Genomic DNA, 21,409 nt, shown 5'->3' with positions numbered 1-21,409 from the left:
CACCTCCATCTTGCCCCTCCCCTTCCCCTCTCCCCACTGGTAACCACTAGTTCCTTCTCTACATCTGTGAGTCTGTTTCTCTTCTGTTATATTCACAAGTTGTCATATTTCTTTAGATTCCACGTGTGATATCTTACAGTATTTCTCTTTCTGCGACTTATTTTACTTGAAATAGAGCATAAACTTTAAAAATTGTGTATCACTGTACTATATACCCGTAGCATATAATGTACAGCAACTATACTTCAATTAAAAAATAAGAGGATTAAAAATAATAGCATAGGGCTATTAAGTGGCAGATGTTTGAATTATACCTAGACTTTGGTTCCAGAGTCCATGCTTAATAAATATTTGCTGAATTAAGATATAAAAGAATGATTTTTTAAAAAGGAAAAAAAAAAGAAACAAACTCTCAGACCCTACTCGAGCCACTAAATCAAACTCTGGGGTGGGGCTCTGCATTTTTAACAAAGCAATCTGCATTTTTAACAAGCCATGATTACAAGCCATGATTCATACTATAGTTTAAAAACCACTCCTGAAACCCATTTCCCCACCGTTCACACTTCCTACTCTCTTCTTCATTGGATAATGACAAAACCCTTATCTTTGCTGGGTCTGTAGAGGAAGGGTGGCTTGCCTTTATCTTACCTTATGACTGTCTCCCAGAAGTTTTTCCTCACTCCTTTTATTAAATTGGTTAAGGGGCATTTTTTTTTTGGTCCAAAATTCTGCGCACACACTCTGCCCTAGGCCCTGGCCCTATGCAGTTTTTAGTTTAATTACAGAGATACCAGGTATCCCTGTCCATGTAATATGGTGTGCAGGGTATGTATGGTAACAGCCTTTTATAGGTAAAGGGTAAGGGATTCTTGGGAGACAGAAGAATAATTAAGGAACACTTTATTCAGAAGGTAAAATTGGAGCCAGACCTTGAAGGATAGTAAGGCTTCTCACAGGCAGGAGTGAGAGGGCTTTTAGCAGTTGGAAGAGAATAACACGAAATCGCACAGGGGTGGCAGTTTTCAGAGTATTAAGGAAGTGGTACAAATGTACCGTTTTCTGGAAGGGGTGCATCATACAGGAAAAGGAACCTCTTGATAGTGGGATGAAAATGGAAGGAAAATCTGAAAGAAAAATTACTTGGAAATGCTGCCACTAAAATGGGGAACAAAAGAGGGAATAATTTTGCTTTTCTTAAATAAGGCAGGTGCATTATTTTCTTCATTCCTTATTTTTGTTTCTTAATTAAGACACTAGTTTCAGGTATTCATGAACTGTCAGATGGAAATTGGCCTTTACTGTGGGAGGTGACGGGGCAGCACTGACCGCCACTAATGAAGACCTGCGGTCACAGCAAGACAAGGGTCTTAGATCCAGTTCTTGAGTCCAGCCACAACCACGTTCCTTTAATGCTCTTGAGCTACACCTCAGGCAGGTTTACCTGTTCAGCACCATCCGTTGTAATGTCCCCCCTCACTAATGAACTCAGAATTGCCTGTATAAGTATGTAATAAAGGTTACTGGAGTGTAAAATAATATTGTCTTTTAGTATCTAGCAGATAGGAGGTACTCTGTCACACAGCTGTTGGAAGATTTGATAGTGAAGTATCTGCCTGATGAACTGTCTGAGAGAAAAAAAATGTATGATGAAGAAACTGCTGAACTCTCACAGTAAGTTTCTTCTCATAAAAATCAACATCATCAAATTACGAACTACTGCCCTGTGAAACAGGCAGGAGAAGCCTCCTCACAGCAAGCTGGATTCTGCCTTTAGTTCAGCCCAGTCTGGTCAAAGGCATATTTTAAACGAATATTGGTCAGCTTCCCCGTCCTCAACAGAAGTTTCTAAAAGTTCATTTGGTAACTTCCAGATGTTTAGTTGGGAACAACTGACTGCTCTCTGAACCGACGCGGTGTTCTGGGGGAGGACAGGTTTCCTACAGTGATGTCCAGCCCTGTATTTGGGAATGGAGAGGTTGGGGGTGTGGGCAGTGGTTGCGGGAAACTGCAGCCCTCCCGCGTCACAGCCCTGCAGGGGGAAGGCTGAGGATGCCAGAGGCTTGGAAGGGGGTGGGACCTTGAGGCCTGAGACTGAAATTGGAAGGGATGACTTCAGGGCTACATTCTCCATTACTGAAGATACTGTCAGCAGAACTGACTTCACACCAGGAAGGTGGAAAACCTGGTGGTAACCTTGCGGTTCAGTGCTGCAGACCAGTATTGAGAGCGTAAGGGCTAACCAGGGCTGGGTAGGTTTGAGCTGGTTTTGTTGCTGTGTGTATCTTTTACTTTTCTTCCCCTTTTTCCCTTCATGTTTTACCTCTTTCACGAGTCTCCAAGTTTCTCATGGGTTTGTAATTTCTTAAATATTTTTTTTCCCATTTTCTTTTAACTGGACACTAAAAAGCAAAATTGTAAATTTTTATGCTGTTTCTGTTTTTTAATATATAAATATTTTCTATTTCTTTCTAAGGAAAACGTAATTTTGCTTGTAGACTTTTTCAGTATGTGTCCACCAAATGTCTTCACTAGGCCTGCAGTAGAAGAAAGGTTTCCAGTCTTTTCTCTATATAAGTTGGTAATGATTTGTCTTCTCTTGGAATTGATATTTTATTGAGTGATTTTTATAATGGAAAATATTCTGATGGGAGGCTGAAGAACCTTTTTGAACACTGCAGAAAAGCAGGATATAAAAAAACTGCAGATAGACTTTTGAAATATTTAAGCATAGTGACAGGACCAGTCCTCCCCAGAAGAGTGGACTCCACAAGTGGCAGAGGAGCAGGGCTATGAGGGAGCCTGAGTGTGGTGGAGAGAGGCCTTAGGGAGTCTTGCTGCCTGCTAACTAACAGGGCTGTTTTTTTAAGGGGTAACTCATTCTCTAGTACTTGTAAGTTTTGCTAATTAATAGGCGTACTGGGTTTTTGTTGTTTTATGTTCCCAAGAAGAGTGCTCAGTGATGGTAAAATATACAGTTTTAAAAGTAGAGGAGCTAGTGATTGTATAGTAAACATGAGTTAATTAAATATTACTTCTACATAAGTAATTTCTGGTCTTTTTGAAGAAAAGACTAGAAAATATTAATGAGAGGGGAAAAAAGCCATAATCTATAACCCAAAGGGAATCACCATTGGCATTTCAGCATATATCCTTCTAGATTTTAACATATGTAAATACATTTTAAACAAAGATGGGATCATTTTACTCATTCTATAACCTCCTTTTCTCTAAACATTCAAGCATAGCATCCCATTTTATGGTTCCATCATAGTTTACTTGCCTCTCTTTTTGCTTCTGAGTTTCAGCTGCTATACATAGTGCTGCATTGAACATTATAGTACTTAGAGGGAAAAAAGTGAGCCTGTTGGTTCAAAGGATACGAACATTTTCACAGGTTTTAATGTATGCAGCCAAATTCTTCAACATGGTTATTCCGGTCTTCCCTGCCTCCCGCACTGCCAGTTTCCCCATACCCTGGCCAAAGCCTGTATCCTTCATAGTTCCTGCCAATCTGGCAATGGAAAATGTTGTATCATTTCATCATCTGGAAATAATGTTATCTCATTGAATTGTCTGTTTTTGGTAGTATGAAAGTATTTTAATGCCTAATTTTTAATTTGCTTTTTGTCTTTTGTGGGAGCTCATTTTTCCTTATTGTTATCCAAGAGTAAGAGTATTTTATGAATAAAAGATATTAACTCTATCATAGTTTAAACACATCTGTAGTATAAAGTAGTAATTATCATCAGTTGCTTTTTGACCGTAAAGTTACATAACCTGGTATCTCAAATTCAAATTTACCTGTAAGAGGATCACAGAGAGATTTTTAGTGTTAGTATCACATCAACTTGAACTTAAATGAAGAGGATACTGATTCTTATTCTTGTCAAGAATAAAAATCACCTGAGTTTAGAGCTGATTTCTTTTTGTTTCATATTAATTTATTACTGTTGCAAGTTTTACTTATTTTTGTTGAATGTTCTGATGTATAATGACACTTTTTTCTTCTTCAGCTTGACTAAGAATGTTCCAATATTTGTTTGCACTATGGCCTACCCCACTGTGCCTTGCCCTCTTCATGTATTTGAGCCAAGATACAGATTGATGATTCGAAGAAGTATACAGACTGGAACTAAACAATTTGGGATGTGTGTCAGTGATACACAAAATAGGTATGCTTGTTGTGTAAATACTTTTATCGATTCTGTAATTTTCTTTGAATATTGTGGAGAACTTGCATGCTTGTTGCTTGAACTTTGATATTAATTGAGTTTTTCTTTTAGTTTTGCAGATTATGGCTGTATGTTACAAATTAGAAATGTACATTTTTTGCCTGATGGAAGGTCTGTGGTTGATACCGTTGGAGGAAAGCGGTTTAGGGTTTTAAAAAGGGGAATGAAAGATGGATACTGCACTGCAGACATTGAATATCTGGAAGATGTGAAGGTATTAGAAACTATTCTTTTTCAGCACCCTTTGGTGTACTCTGTCCTAGGTATTACACAGGCATACAGGCAGTATTTCTGGGCACATAAACCAATTATTCCTATCAGAGACCCTCATCAATACTTAGGCAAAGTAGCTCCAAGTTACCTTTTTCTCACGTTGCTCCTAATCGTTGTGAGTTCCAAGAGAACTTGGGAGACCAGAACCTAGATTCTGTTCATTTCTACCAGCCCAACAACCAGCAGCGTGCCCAGAACGTGAGTATATTTGCATGGTTCATACTTAACCATAGCAGTGCATTGAACTAAACTTCCAACCCATCTAAGTTATGAAACCTTCCAACCCTTGCCCTTGTTAATTGAATATATTAGTAGTCAAAGCTTGATGTGATCAGCAGATTGAACTCTGATGTAAAGGTAAACACATAAAATCCTTGAAGAATTGTTCTATATATGCTGAAGATAACCTTAATAGACGGAGTTGAGTGCTTTGTTCAAACCCAGGGCATCACAGACAGCACTGTCAGTGTCATTATTGGTGGTATCTTTCCAGGGGAGGGTAATTGTCATAACTTTCTTGGATAGGATTAATGCTGCCTTGTTGCTGTTTTCCAGGAATTACTTTACCATCTACACTTAATTTAGGTACCACAAAAATGATTTGATACTATAAATATCAAATCAGTTTCCTTTGGAAGGGCATTATAACAACATAGATGTTACATACTGTTGCTTGTTCATTGATCTGTTTGGGCCCTTCATGTCAGTCAGCATTTATTGAATGTTGGCATTAGGCATTTCTACAAATACTAACTCACTGAATCTTCAAAACTCTGTAAGATAGTTAGCAGATGAGGAAAGTAAAATTCAGAAGTGTTCATTTGCCTAAAATCCTATAGGTAGTGTAATAAAAATGATGTAAAGCCAGCTCACTGCCTCAAAGTGCTGTGTTGTATCATTATCAATACCATATTGCTTCGCTGCTGATGAACTTCATTAATCTGATACTGCTTGTCCTATCTTTTTATTAAGATACTATGGGGAAACTTTGCTTCATGCCGGGGGCCAAAAGTATGTAGTCATTTGTAACTTTGAGTTGACTGATAAGGCTTTAGGCACGTTTGGTTAATGGAATCATTTGCAAAAGGCGATATTCTTAAAACTAATAACCCTATTTTGGTTTTATCTAAATCTACATCTTTATATATTGGATTTGCTGACAAAATCCCCTGAGTATTTTGACTAAACATGTAACAGTATGTAAGTATGACAATAGAATAGCACATTGAAAGTATTACAGATTTGATGTTTAGGAAAGTGAATTCTGTATCTTTGTGGTCTTAGGAATGTCTAATTTTTCTTCATCTTAGTGCCTCATCTATATAATGATTCCTTTTCCATTCTGGAAAAAGCTTCTCAAATTTGCTTTTTATCAGTTTTTTTTTTTTCTCAGAGTACTGTGATGTCTACTGACACTTTATATTCTGTTATATGGTTGCTGTGAAGTTCCATAACTTTAATGCTTGCCTTTAAAACTTCTGCCTGCTTCTTAGCTCCTTTTTTTTCTCTCAGACTCTTATCATTTCCTGTTTACTAGAGCCAATGGTTTGTTTCCTTGAACTTTGTATGGGTGGAAAGCAGACACTTTTCTTTCTTACTCTCTTTAACAAGTCAAGTTTATTTCTGGCTCCTATCAAGTCCAATGTGTCTTAGCAGGGGACTGACTCTTGTGTAGCCTTTGTAAGACCAGAAAGTCTGGAATTGGGTGGCTCCTCAATCTTTTATTTTTAATGTGATAAAATAAATATAAGACTTACCACTTTAAGCACCTTAAGTGTACAGGTCAGTGGCATTAAGGATTGTGACGTTGTTGTGAAAAAGCAGATGCTTTTTAAACTTTGGGTTTTTTTTTTCCCCATTTCAAATCTTCCAAAAATAAGTATGTTCTTTTGTCTTGTGTGTGCTATAGACTTACCTTTTCTATCTCCAGGATGTTTTCAGAGTCTCTCTGTTGTTTTTCTATTGAGTCATCCTGGAAGGCTGACTCAGGCCTGGCACTTGCTCAGATATGTTAACGTTTATGAAGTAGAGGAGTGGGTAGGCTAGGAGTGTGTTAATATGAGATGGCTGGGTTAATGTTCCATCTTCACACCTGTGTTTTATGAGACTACTCTTCTGGGTTAAAGGCTGGCACATTTATGATCCAGTAGTCTGAAGGCCATACAGAAGGGATGGAGGTAGCCTCGGCCTTGGGCCTTCATGCAGTGATGAACTTCTGCTGTAGTGTATTCTCTATCTTCTGATATTCTGGCTTTATATGCTACATTATTTGTTGCATTTTGTTTTTAACTGAGTTCCCTGGTAGAAGATGTAATTAATGCTTCTCCTCCATCCTGGTCTTGCTTCTTCCATGTCATCTGCATCTTAAACCTCCCCCTGGTCTTTCCTTTTATTGTCTCAGCTGTATTCCTCTGCTTTGTTCCACTGCTTTCAAAAGCCATTGATCCACAAAGATGAAAGGAATTCCCAATCCCTGAAGACCTCTGAGGACTCACTCCCCCTCCTGCCCCTCCCACTGCAGTGCTGCACTGCTAACTCAGCAAGGCCGGGAGGTCAGGCCTTGCTGTCGTTCTTAGTCTGGCCCATTGGTACTACGTGAGGCAGAAATATACTCTGATCCTGCACTGAAGAAGCAGTCTCTGTATTTTAATTTTTTTTTCCCATTTCTGTAGGGTTGGTGGTATGGACGGGAAGATTGGACACAGGTGTCTTACTGATTATTGTATTTCTAGGTTGAGGATGAAGATGAGCTAGAGAATCTCCGACAGCTTCATGATTTGGTCTACTCTCAAGCCTGCAGCTGGTTTCAGAATCTGAGAGACAGATTTCGAAGCCAAATTCTTCAGCACTTTGGATCGATGCCTGGAAGGGAGGAAAACCTACAGGTATGATGGCTTTGATACTGTTTGCAAAAGTCTCACTTTTTGTTTAAACTCAAATTAGTAGATTTAAGTTTCTTTTTTCCATCTTTTTGCACAGCATTCCTTTGTCCTCCCCCTATCTTTAGACTCACGGCCATGTTCTCTAGCATAATGGGATCTACTACATCTTACATGGGATGAGGATGGAAACAGGCGTCAGCTGAGGATTCTCCAGGAAGGAGAGGGAATTAAAAATGGGACATGGGTTCCATCTAGTAAATTGTGGCTACAAGACAGCTCTGCCTTTGAGGCTGTTAGCTTTGCTGTTAGTCTTTGACAGTTAAGAGTACAGAAAAGGCTACATCTCTCAAAAAATCTTTTGTCCCCTCTCATGTCCCCCAGCTTTGTACTCTGCCACTCATATTTTTGTCCCTTCATGCTGTTCTTGCTCAGGAATTTAGGATTTACATTGCAGCTTAATCTAATTACTATACACCAGGCACCTTCTGGTCAAGCAACTCTGCTGTGGGCACTGCCAGAGGTGCAAGAGAAGAGTCCCTATTGGGGAAAAATCTGATTACAGACTCACCAGAGCACTAACTTCTAGGCATGAGGATGTTTTAATTGAGCTGGATAAAATGTTTGTGGTCAGAAGGGACTAGATTCCATGAAGGAACGGCTGTATATGAACAGGTCGGATGGACCCTGCCTCTCATTCTGCTTTTCAAAGGTTGGCCTAAGCTGCCTGAATCCCAGTTGAATCCTTCACCTGACCTTGAAATTCCAACATTACACCAACTCCAAACTGAGTTCTCATTCTGAGTCCAGCATGTTATCAGTTGCCACATGTTAGTTTTATCCTGGCTACCCCAATCTGATTGAACTTGATAGGAATAGCTTTTGATGAGCACAAAATGGAATACTATTTTTATTGAAATACTGTCAGTCTCTGGAATGACATACGACATACACTTTTTTTCATATTCTTTTTTATTATTGGTTACTACAAGCTACTGAATATAGTTCCTTGTGCTATGTCTACTGGGACCTTGTTTATTCTATATGTAGTTAGTGTGTGCAAATCCCAGTGTATCCTTCCCTGGTAACCTTAAGTTTGTTTTCTATGTCTCTGAGTCTGTTTCTGCTTTGTAAGTAAGTACATTCGTGTCATTTTTTTAGATTCCACATATACGTGATACCATTCACATGGTATTTGTCTTTCTCTTTCTGGCTTACTTCACTTAGTATGATGATCTCTGGGTCCACCCATGTTGCTACAAATGGCGTTATTTCACTTCTTTTTAAGGCTGTGTAGCTGAATAAATGTTAACCAACCAACCTGTAGGAAAATTCAACATTATATTCCCATCACCTCCACCACCCTCACTTTTATTGGTCAGTCCCCTTCCACTGGTTTGTTAGTCATACTGTACCAGTCATGGTTCATTCAGGAAAACAAAAGCAGCTACTCTGACATCCCAGGAGTGGAGGGGTGTTTGGAGGACGCAGAGTTGGCACAGCCGTTGGGAGGAGGAGGGAGTATCAGGGACCTCAGGGAATCTGTCCCCACGGATCTCCACCTGACACAGTAGAGCTCGGGCTTACGACTTGAGACTTGCTGTCATTCTTAGGAATCCCAGGGAGGTCCCCACTAGTATATCAGTCTGCAGTAGCAGAGCAGGTGGTTTTCAGGAGTTCTCTGGAAAACTACTGCAAATCTCACGTCAGCCCACACTTGGCAGCAGTCTCCAGGGAACAGTGGCTTCGTCTCCCAACTTCCCCATCTCACAAGAGTATCTCTTATTGGTCAGGTGTAACCTGGAACCATGTGAGGGAGGGAATTCTGGAAAATGTAGTGTCTGATGTTTAAGTGCTGAGGATACAGAGACAGAAATCCAGCTTGATTTCAGAAGGAGCTTGCTGAGATCAATGCTGACATTGCAGCTCCTTCTATCATCCTGAAACTACATGTTCCAGCTTCAGTAAGAAGCAGCTCACCGTGTAGTGCAGGTGCCTCACACTCCATTCTTGTAAACACAGTCCTAGTTCGTTCCGTCACCAGCTCTTGCTACATCAGAGGGTCGTCTTTGCTGGAGGTAGGTTTATTTCTCAAATGAAACTGGAAGCTAAGACTTTTTTCTTACATTCTTCCTAGGATTCCACAATTATTTGAAGAAATTTTAATTATATATTTAAAAAATTAAGACACATTGATCTATTTTAAAGAAATCAGTCCTTAGTTGGGGGCAGTTTTGCCCCCATAGGACATGTGGCAGTATCTGGAGACATTATTGACTGTCAGAACTGAGGATGTGCTACTGGCATCTAATAGACAGAGGTCAGAGACGTGCTGAATGTCCCCATAACAAAAATTTGGGATAGCCATTCTGACATGTGTGAGGTGATCTCATTGTGGTTTTGATTTGCGTTTCTCTGATAAGTAATGATGTTGAGATATCACTTCCTACCTGTCAGAATGGCTATTGTCAAGAAGAAACCAAGTATTGGTGGGGATGTGAAGAAAAGGAAACCCTCACACACTGTTGGTGAGAGTGAAAATTGGTGCATCCACTATAGAAAACAGTATGGAGTTTCCTCAGAAAAATTAAAAATAGAACTACCAAGCAATCCAGCAATTCCACTCCTGGATATATCCAAAGAAAATGAAAACCCTAATTTGAAAAGATAAATGCACCCCAGTATTCTCAGCAGCATTATTTACACTAGCCAAGATGTGGAAACAACCTAAGTGCCCATCAACATAAGAATGGATAAAGAAAACGTGAGATATACACAAATATCAATACACTTAGAGGAATACTACTCAGCCATAAAAAGGAGTGAAATTCTGCCATTTGCAGCAACACGGACAGAGGATGGACATAGAGGGTATTATACTTGAAAAAAGAGAAAGACTATGTTTTCACTTCTTTGTGGAATCTATAAACTAAAATGAATAAACATATCAGAAACAGATTCACAGATACAGAGAACCAATAGTGGTTATCAGAGGGGGAGGAGCAAAATGGGTGAAGGGGTTAAGAGGTATAAACTATGAGGTATAAAATGGATAAGTTACAAGGATGTAGTGTACAGCACAGGGAATATAATAACTTTTACAGCAAATAAGCTATAAAAACATTAAATCACTGTTGTTCACCTGAAACTCATATATTGTAAGATTTAAAATTTTTTAAATTTTAAAAAATTTGAGATGGGACCTGACATTGTAAAGTTCAGTAAAGAATAGCATGGTGGTGGCTTGTTACTGCTGTGATCACATCAGTGTTTCTTATTAACACAATACAATGTGGATTATTTTTAGGCAATCCCTAACGGACCCGCCTGGTGTTGGTGGCTTCTTGCTGTCCTACCTGTCGACCCCCGATACCAGCTGTCAGTTTTGTCAATGAGGTCTTTGAAAGAACGGTTGACAAAGATACAGCATATACTGACCTATTTTTCTAGAGACCAGTCTAAGTAACTGCTCGGAGCTTCCCCTGAAGTTACCCTAATCTGGCTGTGCTGACAGCCAGATTGTCTGCTGCCTTCGCACACCCAGTGCTGGTTTGAGAAATGTAAGGAAACTTTTCTTTTTCCCTTCAACCTCCTGAATCGTGTGGTTCTGCAAACGAATACCTTCAACTAGGATTTAGACCACTAAGAACTTGCACAGAAAAACACACACTGAATGTGTGTCAAACCTCTACATTGTGATGAAGTTGCACTATGTACCATACTCTAAATGAAATGAGAACTGTGTGTGTATGTGGGTGAGTGTGAGTGTATGTGTGGGTTGAATGGGTGCATTTTCTCTGGCTTTAAATTTTTAAAAGAAAAAAAAAAAGCCATAGAGAGCAGGACTTGCCGAGGGTCATTTATTGCCCACGTTTACAACAATAGCGATACAAGTTTTTGCAAACTGAATTTGCCTCAGATTTCTCTGTCCTAATGCTTATATTTGCACAAGTATGTAAACTATGGTATTGAGTATCACTCTTTGTTGGAAATACCGCTTTTGCTGAACTGTCTTGACCATTGACTATGACACAGTTTCTTATTTATGTAAATACTTGCATCCCAATAGCCTACAGGCATCGGATGCTGAACCTAGAGCCAGTTTTCAGGAACAATTGCAAACCTGACTTGGTACTGTGCATCTATTCATAAAACACTTAAAACTGTGAAAATATGGTTTACACTTAACTGTACATAAAGGTAAATAGAGAACTCAGTTCAGTACCAGTTAGTTTGTACATTTTAGGGGGGCTTTTCACATTAACTGCCCATCTATGTAATTTATAGTTTGACGTGATGTATTGATTTAAAAAAAATTAAATAGTATAAACCCATTAAGGATCTGAGGGAAGAGAAGAAGCTTAATGTAGAACTAAGCTTTTAAAGTATGTTTCGTTTTGTTTTGAAATGCTGGTCTTGGTGCAAACGTTAGTTATGCCTTATTCATATCACAGTTAGAGCACCACGCGGCGACATGGTCTGTACTCATGCTGCCCTGGATACTTTTGTATTATTTGTTGCAAACTTGTGACTGTCCCTCTTAACTTTCTTTTATGTAAGTAATTTGTAAAAGTTTCTTAAATTTTTTGCTTTGGCTTATTTAATTTTGAATAAAAGCTAAATTCATAATACTTTTTTTCTTACATTTTAGGTGAATGTCAAAAACCGATCAGCGGAGTTAGGCAGAGTGAGGCTGAGTTTTGCTTACTATATTGTGCCGTGGGACGTAAGCTATAGCTTTCAAAATACTTTTTCTGGTCATCTTTTGACCATAGTGTCTTAAGGAAGCTTTAGGCCTATAACCATCCTAAACCACATTTTCAGCCTTTTAAAAAATCCATATCCCTTTAGGATACAGATAAAACTCCTACGTGCTTGTTACTCCCATTTGGGACTCCTCTTGGCTAAGCAGGCTTGACCCTTTCAGTCCCCAATTTCCCAGCTAGGATTTTCAAGTATAAATAAATCATTTTTAATATTGAATGTTTTTATTTAAAAAGATGCAAGATTAACTGCATAGGTAGAGGGCCACCACCTTTTGCCCCACAATTATGCTAATCAAGAATCTAATAGTTCTGCAGAAAATGCTGTCTAAAGAATGAGCCATTCCTGAAAAATACCTTATCAATAGTTTCTGAAGTGTGATTAAACTTTCTTGTAATAAAACACTATTAAATGTCTGTTAAATAGCTTAAATAGTGTCCGGGTAGTGTAAGTGGAGAGTTTACTTATATAGTTTACAACATAACATATCAGAATGCAGTAGGACTTACCTGGTGCTGAATCTCCATCTGTGATGTGTACACACACACATTAAACAGTCTATCTATACACACATATACTAATGAAAATTCACGTTGATCATTTGACCCTAATTGTGTGATAAATGATCTCTGATAGATTTTTTCAGTCTCTAGAAATCTTTTTCCTATTACACTTTCCATTCAGTTTATCAGGAAAAAGCAAAAAAGTCTGACATTTTTTGCCTCATCACTTTAAGTGACTAAGGTCTGTCATGAATTCCACATCTGAAGCCAGAGTAGCTCGTTGTTGCTCTTCTCTGCTTACCCACCTGTCTCTGCATGTCCAGTTCCTCGGGGTCGACTTGAATGACTTCACTCAGCAAGGACCCTGAACTCCACAGCACTTTCCTTGTGGCACTTCCGGGGGTAACTGAACTCAACACATCAGCCCTCTCCTGAGTGTTAAAGACTGGCATCTAGCAGTTCACACAGATTTAACCTCCAAGACCTAGGCTGATCGCTGAACAGAAATGAAATAAGTGTTAGTTAAGATGGTAAGTTGGAAAAAGGTTAGACTGAACATACACCTCTGTCTTCTCTTTCTCCCCAAGTTCAAAACAACGGCAGTCAAGAAAATGAAATGTGGGGGGAGGGTATAGCTCAAGTGGTAGAGCACATGCTTAGCATGCATGAGGTCCTGGGTTCAATCCCCAGTACCTCCTCTAAAAATAAATTAAGTAAGTAAACCTAGTTACCTCCCCCAACAACAAAAAGAAGTCTAACAACATTGCACAAGGAAAGTGTCAGCTGACCAACGCTTTTGAGGAATTTGAGATACGGAAATGAGATCTGGCAGAGAGGACCAGGGGAAAGCATAGCTTTACAGAAATGGAGGACTACAGGGGAGCCCCAATCTAAAAGAGGGTCTTGGAAGACTCAGGCCGATGCCTCAGGGAGGCTGCACTGGACACGGCTGGATGGTTCGGCCTCTCTCTCACTTGGCCTGGGCAGCAGGGGCAAGAGCAGTTGTTCTCAGGCCAAAGCACCAAGGGAGCGTTGGGATAGAGAGGACCAGGTCCCCGTGGGATGCAGCGCCCTCACAGACAGCAAGCCACTGACCTTCGTCGCATGATGCATGTTCCGGCCGCCCCCACCGGCAACAGAGGCAGGAATGGACAAGGATCCCAGACGACAAAGACGAGCAATCACCTCCTATAAATTTGAGGAGAAACGCTCTAGACAGCAAACCCAATACCCTTTAATTTGAGGATGTGCAATTCCAAAAAAAAGGTCTGGGGGATCTAAAAACTGTTCCTATGATGGTCCCTGGCAACATAGAAACAGTCAGTAAAAGTTTATTCAATCAATGAATGAATCATAAAAAATAAGCAAAGATGAATTAAAGATGGAAGAACACAGACAGAGGAATGAGGTGGCAGGTTGGGGCTCTTTCCAGAACAGTGCAGAGATTGATAGAGACCAAGTATGAGGAAAAGACCAAGAGTATTCACATCCTTCTGACAGAAGTTTCTTAAGAGCAGAAAAAAAGGAACATAATACAAGTCATTTTCCTAGAGCTCAAGACTAATGAAAAAAACCTACGTGCTTGCTTAGGGACCAAGTTCGTGCATTTAAAGAGAACAATAAGAAACTAAGGTGGACTGAGCACAAGCGCAACAGCCGTAACTCAGTGTCGGCACCGATCTGCAGGGAGAGGACTGGCTCAATGCAGTAAATTTTCTTCCTAAGCTAGTGTTTAAATGCCAACATTTAAAAATGTTAAACGTTTTTTTAAGAGACATTTATGACCTGGCTTAATAAATGAGCTCTCTTACAGATCTGCCTCCAAATAGCTTAAATGTATTCTTAAAGATTTTAAGAGTCACAGCAGGATACAGAAAAACATACAGGCTTCGTTTCAAAATGTGAACACTCACATTTAATCCTCGGAAAAGTCCTGTAAGGTACGTGAGGAAACGGAGACTAGTTAATTTGTCAGAGGATTACACAGCTCGTATGTTGTGGAACTGACTGAACCCGCCACTCACTGCCACATGAAGTTCTAAGACATCTGGGAAGGGAAATGATTGACTTGACCCTCTGACTCAGCTGGCTGTGCACTTGGGGGAGGGGTTCATCTTACAGCGATGAATTAGAACTTTTTTCTCTTGCATTTCTTTTTTGGGGGCTGAGGATGGTAAATTAGGTTAATTTTTTGTAGAGGAGGTACTAGGGATTGAACACAGGACCTCGTACCACTTGAGCTATACCCTCCCCACAGAACTTGTTTTTAAGCACCGCACCAAGATGGTGAGATGGCCAAATCGGGCTAAGCCCTATATTTTTAGGAGCAGTGTAAATCGCTAACAATCTTGTTAGGAGGTAACACTGCAGGATGTATAGCAAGAATCATTAAAATCATACTTTTCCAACCCAATCTCGTACTGTGGGGTCTTCTTACCCTGCATGTTTCCATTAGCAGAGACCCAAATTAAAACAAAACAAAACCACACAATAGAACAATGGTATACAACATTTAAATTAGGAAAATCTCATGTTTATGTGCCCCCATACTTATAATGACTATATTCTTTGAAATGCCATTAATTCTAAATAATCAATGATTCCCAAATCTTAATCCATTTGATTTAATTGTAAACCAGTGTCACCAGAATTAGTCAACATAGTCCAAGGAAGAACAAATCAGACCCTTCCAAAAAAGCAAAGGAAAGGAGGGAGGGAGGGGCGTGTGTGAGATTCTGGAAGTGAAATTAATTATCACCAACTAATTGAATACAAAGGTAAAGAAAGATGTAGCAACATACAGAACAAATCACTGTTGAACAGCCTAACGCACCAGAACACATCTAAGCAAGGACAACAAAAGAAAACAAAATGGCAAGGTGAAAGGTAAGAACTCCTTGTGCAAGCTAGGGAGTGAAAGAAAAACATACCTTTAGTTCCAGGAATATTTCTACATTAATGGAGTCAGAACAGACTTACCTCTTGCACTTAAATGTTCAAGCCGAAGACACGGTGGGAAGTGAAAACAGGCGTGCAAGTCCCAGCGTCTTGGTAAGCAGCGGTGGCCTCTGACTGAGCTCCTCGTAAGTACCAGGTCCCACACTAGGCATATTATGCACGTTGCTGCTGAAATCTAATGCAGACCTGATTTTTGTTCTCTTGTTAAGTGATCTGGGTAACCCAATTTTCTAAGTAACTTCCCCATTCTATCTCAGTATGAAAAAAAAAAAAGTTGATCTATTGAGAGTTTCAGACCCAGTATTTCACTGTAAATGTACTTTATACCGTAAATACACACATTTATATGTACATGTATGTAAATCTTCATATGTATACCTTTCTTTAAAAAATTTTACTGAGCTATCATTTGACACATCACATGATTAGTTTCAAATGTACAACGTAGTGATATTTGTATATATTGCAAAATGATCACCATCCTAAGCCTGGTTACCATCTGTCATCATAATCACAAATTTTTCTTCTTGTAATGAGAACTTTTAAGATCTACTCTCTTAGCAACTTCAAATATACAATACAGTATTACTAACTACTGTCACCATGCTGTATGTTGTATCCCTATGACCTATTTTGTAGCAGGAAATTGGTAGCTTTTGAGACAGTTACTCATAGATCTTGATATGACTTATCTAGAATAGCAGATAGATGTCAAAATTGGTTATTTCATCTTTCTGAGAGGAACAGCTCAATACATGTATTATGATTTGGCTGAGTATCATTTGGCCAAGGAAATACCAGAACAGCCAGGAAGCTAGTGGAGGGGAAATATCTTCATCTGTAGAGTCAGGCAGACCTGGATTTGGACCTACCAGCTCTACCTCTTATTAGGTGTATGACTGTCGTAGCATCAACTGGTAAAATTAGGATTAAAAAGACTACAGAATAAAAGTAAAGGAGTTTAGCACAGTGCTGCACATGGAGCTTCATACATACTAGTATCTTGTGTGTTTTAGGCACTAGCAGGGTGACTATTAAAGAGCAAGATAAGATCTAAGCAGTAGGCAGTTGTTAAAGTAGAAACTCAGAAACCAGAAGCAAAGCAGAAACCAAATAACAAAAAATTGGAAGACTCAGAAAACTGAGGCTCTGAAACGACGCAAGAATTCTGGTTTAGGAACTCCCTGTGATACCTGTTAAGGGTTGAATTGTGTCCCCTTGCCCCAAATATATGTTGAAGTTCTAACTGCTGGAACCTCAGAACGTGACCTTATCTGGAAATAGGGTCAGTTGTGCATATGTAATTAGTTCTTCGAGGACATCCTGGAGCAGAGTGGGCCCTTAATCCATTGTACCTGGTGTCCTTTTAAGAAGAGTAGAGGACAGACGCGCAGAGACAAGGCCACATACAGACACAAAGACACGGAGAAGACAGCCTTTGATGATAGTGGCAGATTGGAGTGATGTGTCTACAAGCCAAGGAATGCCTGAAGTTGCCAGAAGATGCAAGAAGCACAGAAGAATCCTCCTCTAAGATTTTTGGAGAAGCATGACTTTGGTGACGTCTTGATTTTGGACTTTCAGCCTCCAGAAGTGGGAGAGAATAGATTTCTATTGTTGAAAGCCACCCAGCCTGTGATGCTGTGTTACGGCAGCCTCAGGACATTAGTGTGGCACTCCCTTCAGACTAACAAGGACTGTGATACAGGCCTTGTGGAAGTGGGTCTAAAACGGGTTGAAAACTTTTTTTTCAGATATAATTGCTTCTAGTAACTGTAGCTGGAAAATCTGGAGGTAAAGTTGCCAAAAATGAAGAAAGGAAGGGACTTAGAGACAAATCAACAGATGAGATTCAAAATAATCATGTTTTGGCTCCAGAAACATCAATTCACAGATCCATTCAGACTAGCTAGTAAATACAGGACACACGGACAAGAAAACCCATCTTCCCATCCCAAGTCAACATATCTGAATGATTCTGGCACCTCATACATACACTAGTCACTCAAATACCTCTGGAATGACAGCCTCTCTGGATATGCAAATATAAACAAATGATTTCATGTTACCACTAAATTGGTGTGATTTTCAAAATTAAAAGATCAGTGGGGTCTATGAGGAAACAAATTTCATGAAGTCAATAAATTATTTCATTCTTAATTTTATAGATTCTTATGCTACATCTGCATCATATTTTTGATAATCTATGAAGGTTAAGAATGTCAAATGATTAGAAGATCTAGATTGCTTTGCTGCTTTAAGTGAGACAATACTATTTTCCCAGTTAGATCTTTGGTCCCAAAAGTATTTATCAGTATCTATCATGTGCCCAGCACTGTTACAGGTATTTGGGATACTTGTACCAACAACTTATAAATTTACAGTTTGGGAGGAAAAACAGATACGCCCACAAATGTGCTAAGTGCATGAGCAACGTTCCAGGATAAGCAGTGCTGGCTGGAGAGTAGATGGAAGCAGTGAAGAAAATGAAGAAAGGAAGCTAAGAGACTTGGAATAGACAAGGGTTGAACAGGTGAAAAAAGAGTGTGGGCAGTGGTCCAGGTAAAGTGATCAACATGGGATCATAGAACCACAGGGAGTTATATAATGTGGCCAGAAGGAAAGTGGGTGAGGGGCGAAGTAGGCCTAGACAAGGTTGAGGTGGTGGGTGGGTATCAAATTACAAAGGCACTAAAAAGAGCTAGGACTTTATCCTACGGAAAGCATCCCTTATCAAATACTCACTTCATCCCGGTTTGTTTCATACATGACAGACCACAATAGGCTACCTCATATTAGACCTACCCAATGATATTCCTGCACTCAAAAGTTTGTAAAAAATATCCATAGCTGGAAAAATATCAAAAATTGTTCGATATCTAAATAGCTTCAATTAGTAGATGAAATCACTCAACCAATCCATTGTTTATTGAGCTTTTACTATGTATAGAACATTTATGTAAATACTAAAAATCTTCCTATTGATTTAAAATACCTGGGTTGTTCATAAATAATTTACACATTTTTAACTTTTAAATTCAAAATAGAACATCCATATAGAAAAGTGGACAAACTGTAAATGTGCAACTTAATGAACTATCACAAGACGAAGATATCTGGGTGAAGAAACAGAACACAACCAGTACCCAGAGGCCCCTCTTGTTCTCACTCCAAGTTACTAACCTCACCTTGACTTCTAAAATCACTGATTAATTCTGCCTGTTTCTGAATTTACATAAATAGAATCACATGATATATTCTTTGTGTGTCTGGCTTATTTCAATCAATCATTATCATTTGTTCATCTTCCTTATTGTATAGTATTCCATTTTATGAATTTACCACAATTTATTTCTTCTACTGTTGCTAGACATGTGGATTATTTCCAGGTTATTTTTGCTATTATGAGTAATGCATTTGTGTGTCTTAATGAAGACACAGACACATTGAGGAGGTTACAAAAGGCCATGAGGCTAAGGGTGGTGGAATCATGCTAAACTACTGGGAAAACCTAGGAATTGGTTGGGCCTGGGTTTTGTACCATTTTGTGTTTAATTAATGGGATACTGTTTTGCAGTGTAACCCAAGGTTTTCTAGTTATCCTGTAGGGGAGGGCAAGTCTTAAGATCCATGTGACTTGTTACCTACACGGGGTCAACCTGTGATTTGGAGATGAATATGCATGAACTATGCAGATTTTGACTGTTTAACCTGATGTCTACAATCTTAACTATGAGTTTAGAATTTAGACATGGGGATCTTCAGACAAATCAGAGTGTCATCTTTTCTTAACTGAGGAAAAAACCAGAATTTTATGATCTGCTCATAAAAATGTGTCAAGAAATACCTATACTCCATTTCTCCATAGGTTCATCTGGTGATTTGTTAAATATACCAAATTTCTAAAAATTTCTGTCTAGATTAATGTTACTAAAATCTGTCTTTCCCTGTGGAGACACATGAGCATCACCTGGTGGCCAGCAAGATCAATGCAGCCTGCAATGCCAAGCTTTTAGAAGTCTCATTCTAGCCTTTCTGTTTTCCTGCCCTGTACTTGGTCCGGAGGGTGGGAGAGGGTGCGGTGGGTGGGAGGAGGAAGGAAAGAAGGGGACTTGCTTGTAACTATCAAGGCTCAGACCTCCTTTCCTGCCTTCCACTGATAACCAGAAAGACTTCCAAATGCAGCTAATATTGCCCAAACCTAGAAAGTGAGAGTTAGGCTGACTGCTCACCACACACTGATTTAGAGGATTGTTTTGGTGGCTTGTTTTTAATGTAATTACAAACATATTACACCTTTTTATAAGAAACTTAAATAATCCAGACATATAATAAGCACCAGACAAAATTTCCTCACCATTCCTCCTTACCATTCCAATTTTCCAACCCCATAAGGGCTCTTTTCACTGTTTGGACATGTTTTTAGACAGAAGAGGCTTGCTGGAGGTTTATTCATACTAAATTAGTAGAAAATTGGGGGGCGGGGCAGGGGGAGCCATGCAGCAGAAAGCTCCATCTGCCACATTTCCTCAGTTGTAGAAATGTCTCAATTAAGAAATCTAAAAAGTCCTGCCATGAGCTTTCAGAGGCCCACAATTTTTAACGACTGATGCTAACATATGAATAAACTCCAAATCTCAAACTCTGCACTATTAAATCAATACCATTTGAAGACTAATATGTAGCATATTTTCACCCTTCCACGATCCCTTACTAGTTTATTTCCCATCTGGTTGAGTCTTTCTTGCCTCTAGTATTAAAGTATGAAAAGTCACAGTAAGTCAATTGTCAAATCAGACTTATTAACAGTTCTCTGGTCCTAAAGACATATGCATCTCTGCAAGCTAGTCTAACTGCACAGTTCTCTCGTTTTACTATGTTGATACTTTTGACTAGATCCTGGTTTTAGGCTGAGGAATACAACCAGAGGATACTCCCACAACAATCTGTTACCACATTATGGTTCTTTCTGTCTCTTAAAGATTGGGAGTGTGCGTCACTGTCGTTCCTGCGATCCACTTACATCTTACATTCAAGTCAGTTTTTGCCTCCATGATCTAAGTCACTGCGGCCCAGGAGAGCTCTGACTTTAAGGCCACCTATAAACGTTCTTTCAGGGCGGTTGTCATTTTTGTTTTCATTCATTCAATGAACATCTAGTATGTCCCCCAGATGCTTGGCAACTAAAATGAATAACGCCAACTCCCTGCCTTCAAGGAGCTCGCATTATAATGGGGAAGATGGAGAAACAGGTGATTAAAACCAGGATGAGAGCGATGATCAGCATGCACCTGGGGAATCCTGTAAGCTCTAAAGGTGGTGACTTAATCTATAAGAGGGTCAGATGGTGATGCAGTGCTGTCAGGCTCCTGGAGTGGGGACTCTAGACTGTCTTAAAGATGAATGGCATTTAAGTATGGAGATTCGTCAAAAAACTAAAAATAGACTTACTCTATGATCCAGCAATCCCACTCCTGGGTACATATCAAGAGGGAACTCTAATTCAAAAAGGCACATGCACCCCAATGTTCAGAGCAGCACTATATACAATATCCAAGACATGGAAGCAACCTAAATGTCCATTAACAGATGACTGGATAAAAAAGGTATAGTACATATACACAATGGAATACTACTCAGCAATAAAAAATAAAATAATGCCATTTACAGCAACATGGATGGAACTGGAGATTGTCATTCTAAGCGACGTAAACCAGAAAGAGAAAGAAAAATACCATACAAGATCATTTAAATCTGGAATCTTAAAAAAAAAGGGGGGGGGCAGAAATGAACTTAT

At 39.3% G+C, this 21,409-nt stretch overlaps 1 protein-coding gene across 4 annotated transcripts in view; it reads left to right on the top strand.

Moving 5' to 3' along the window:
- LONRF1 (LON peptidase N-terminal domain and ring finger 1) overlaps positions 1 to 18,867 on the top strand; it is a 39,097-nt gene extending 20,230 nt beyond the window's left edge. Inside the window, exons 8-14 of one of the 4 annotated variants that reach the window (XR_010377342.1) lie at positions 1,553 to 1,674; positions 4,017 to 4,175; positions 4,287 to 4,449; positions 7,241 to 7,393; positions 10,695 to 10,947; positions 12,978 to 13,184; positions 18,660 to 18,867. Coding sequence is in view for 1 of the 4 variants with exons in the window: in XM_031440190.2 (XP_031296050.2) it covers positions 1,553 to 1,674; positions 4,017 to 4,175; positions 4,287 to 4,449; positions 7,241 to 7,393; positions 10,695 to 10,853 (756 nt within the window). In the remaining 3 variants the exon portion in view is untranslated. The other 3 variants (XR_010377341.1, XR_010377343.1, XM_031440190.2) reach the window with 3 other exon arrangements.
- Positions 18,868 to 21,409: the final 2,542 nt, after the last annotated feature.

The sequence above is a fragment of the Camelus dromedarius genome, chromosome 22 (assembly GCF_036321535.1).
Source record: "Camelus dromedarius isolate mCamDro1 chromosome 22, mCamDro1.pat, whole genome shotgun sequence".
Taxonomy (NCBI): domain Eukaryota; kingdom Metazoa; phylum Chordata; class Mammalia; order Artiodactyla; family Camelidae; genus Camelus; species Camelus dromedarius.
The sequence above is the reverse complement of the archived record's forward strand: the minus strand, read 5'-3'. Positions and strand labels throughout refer to the sequence as shown.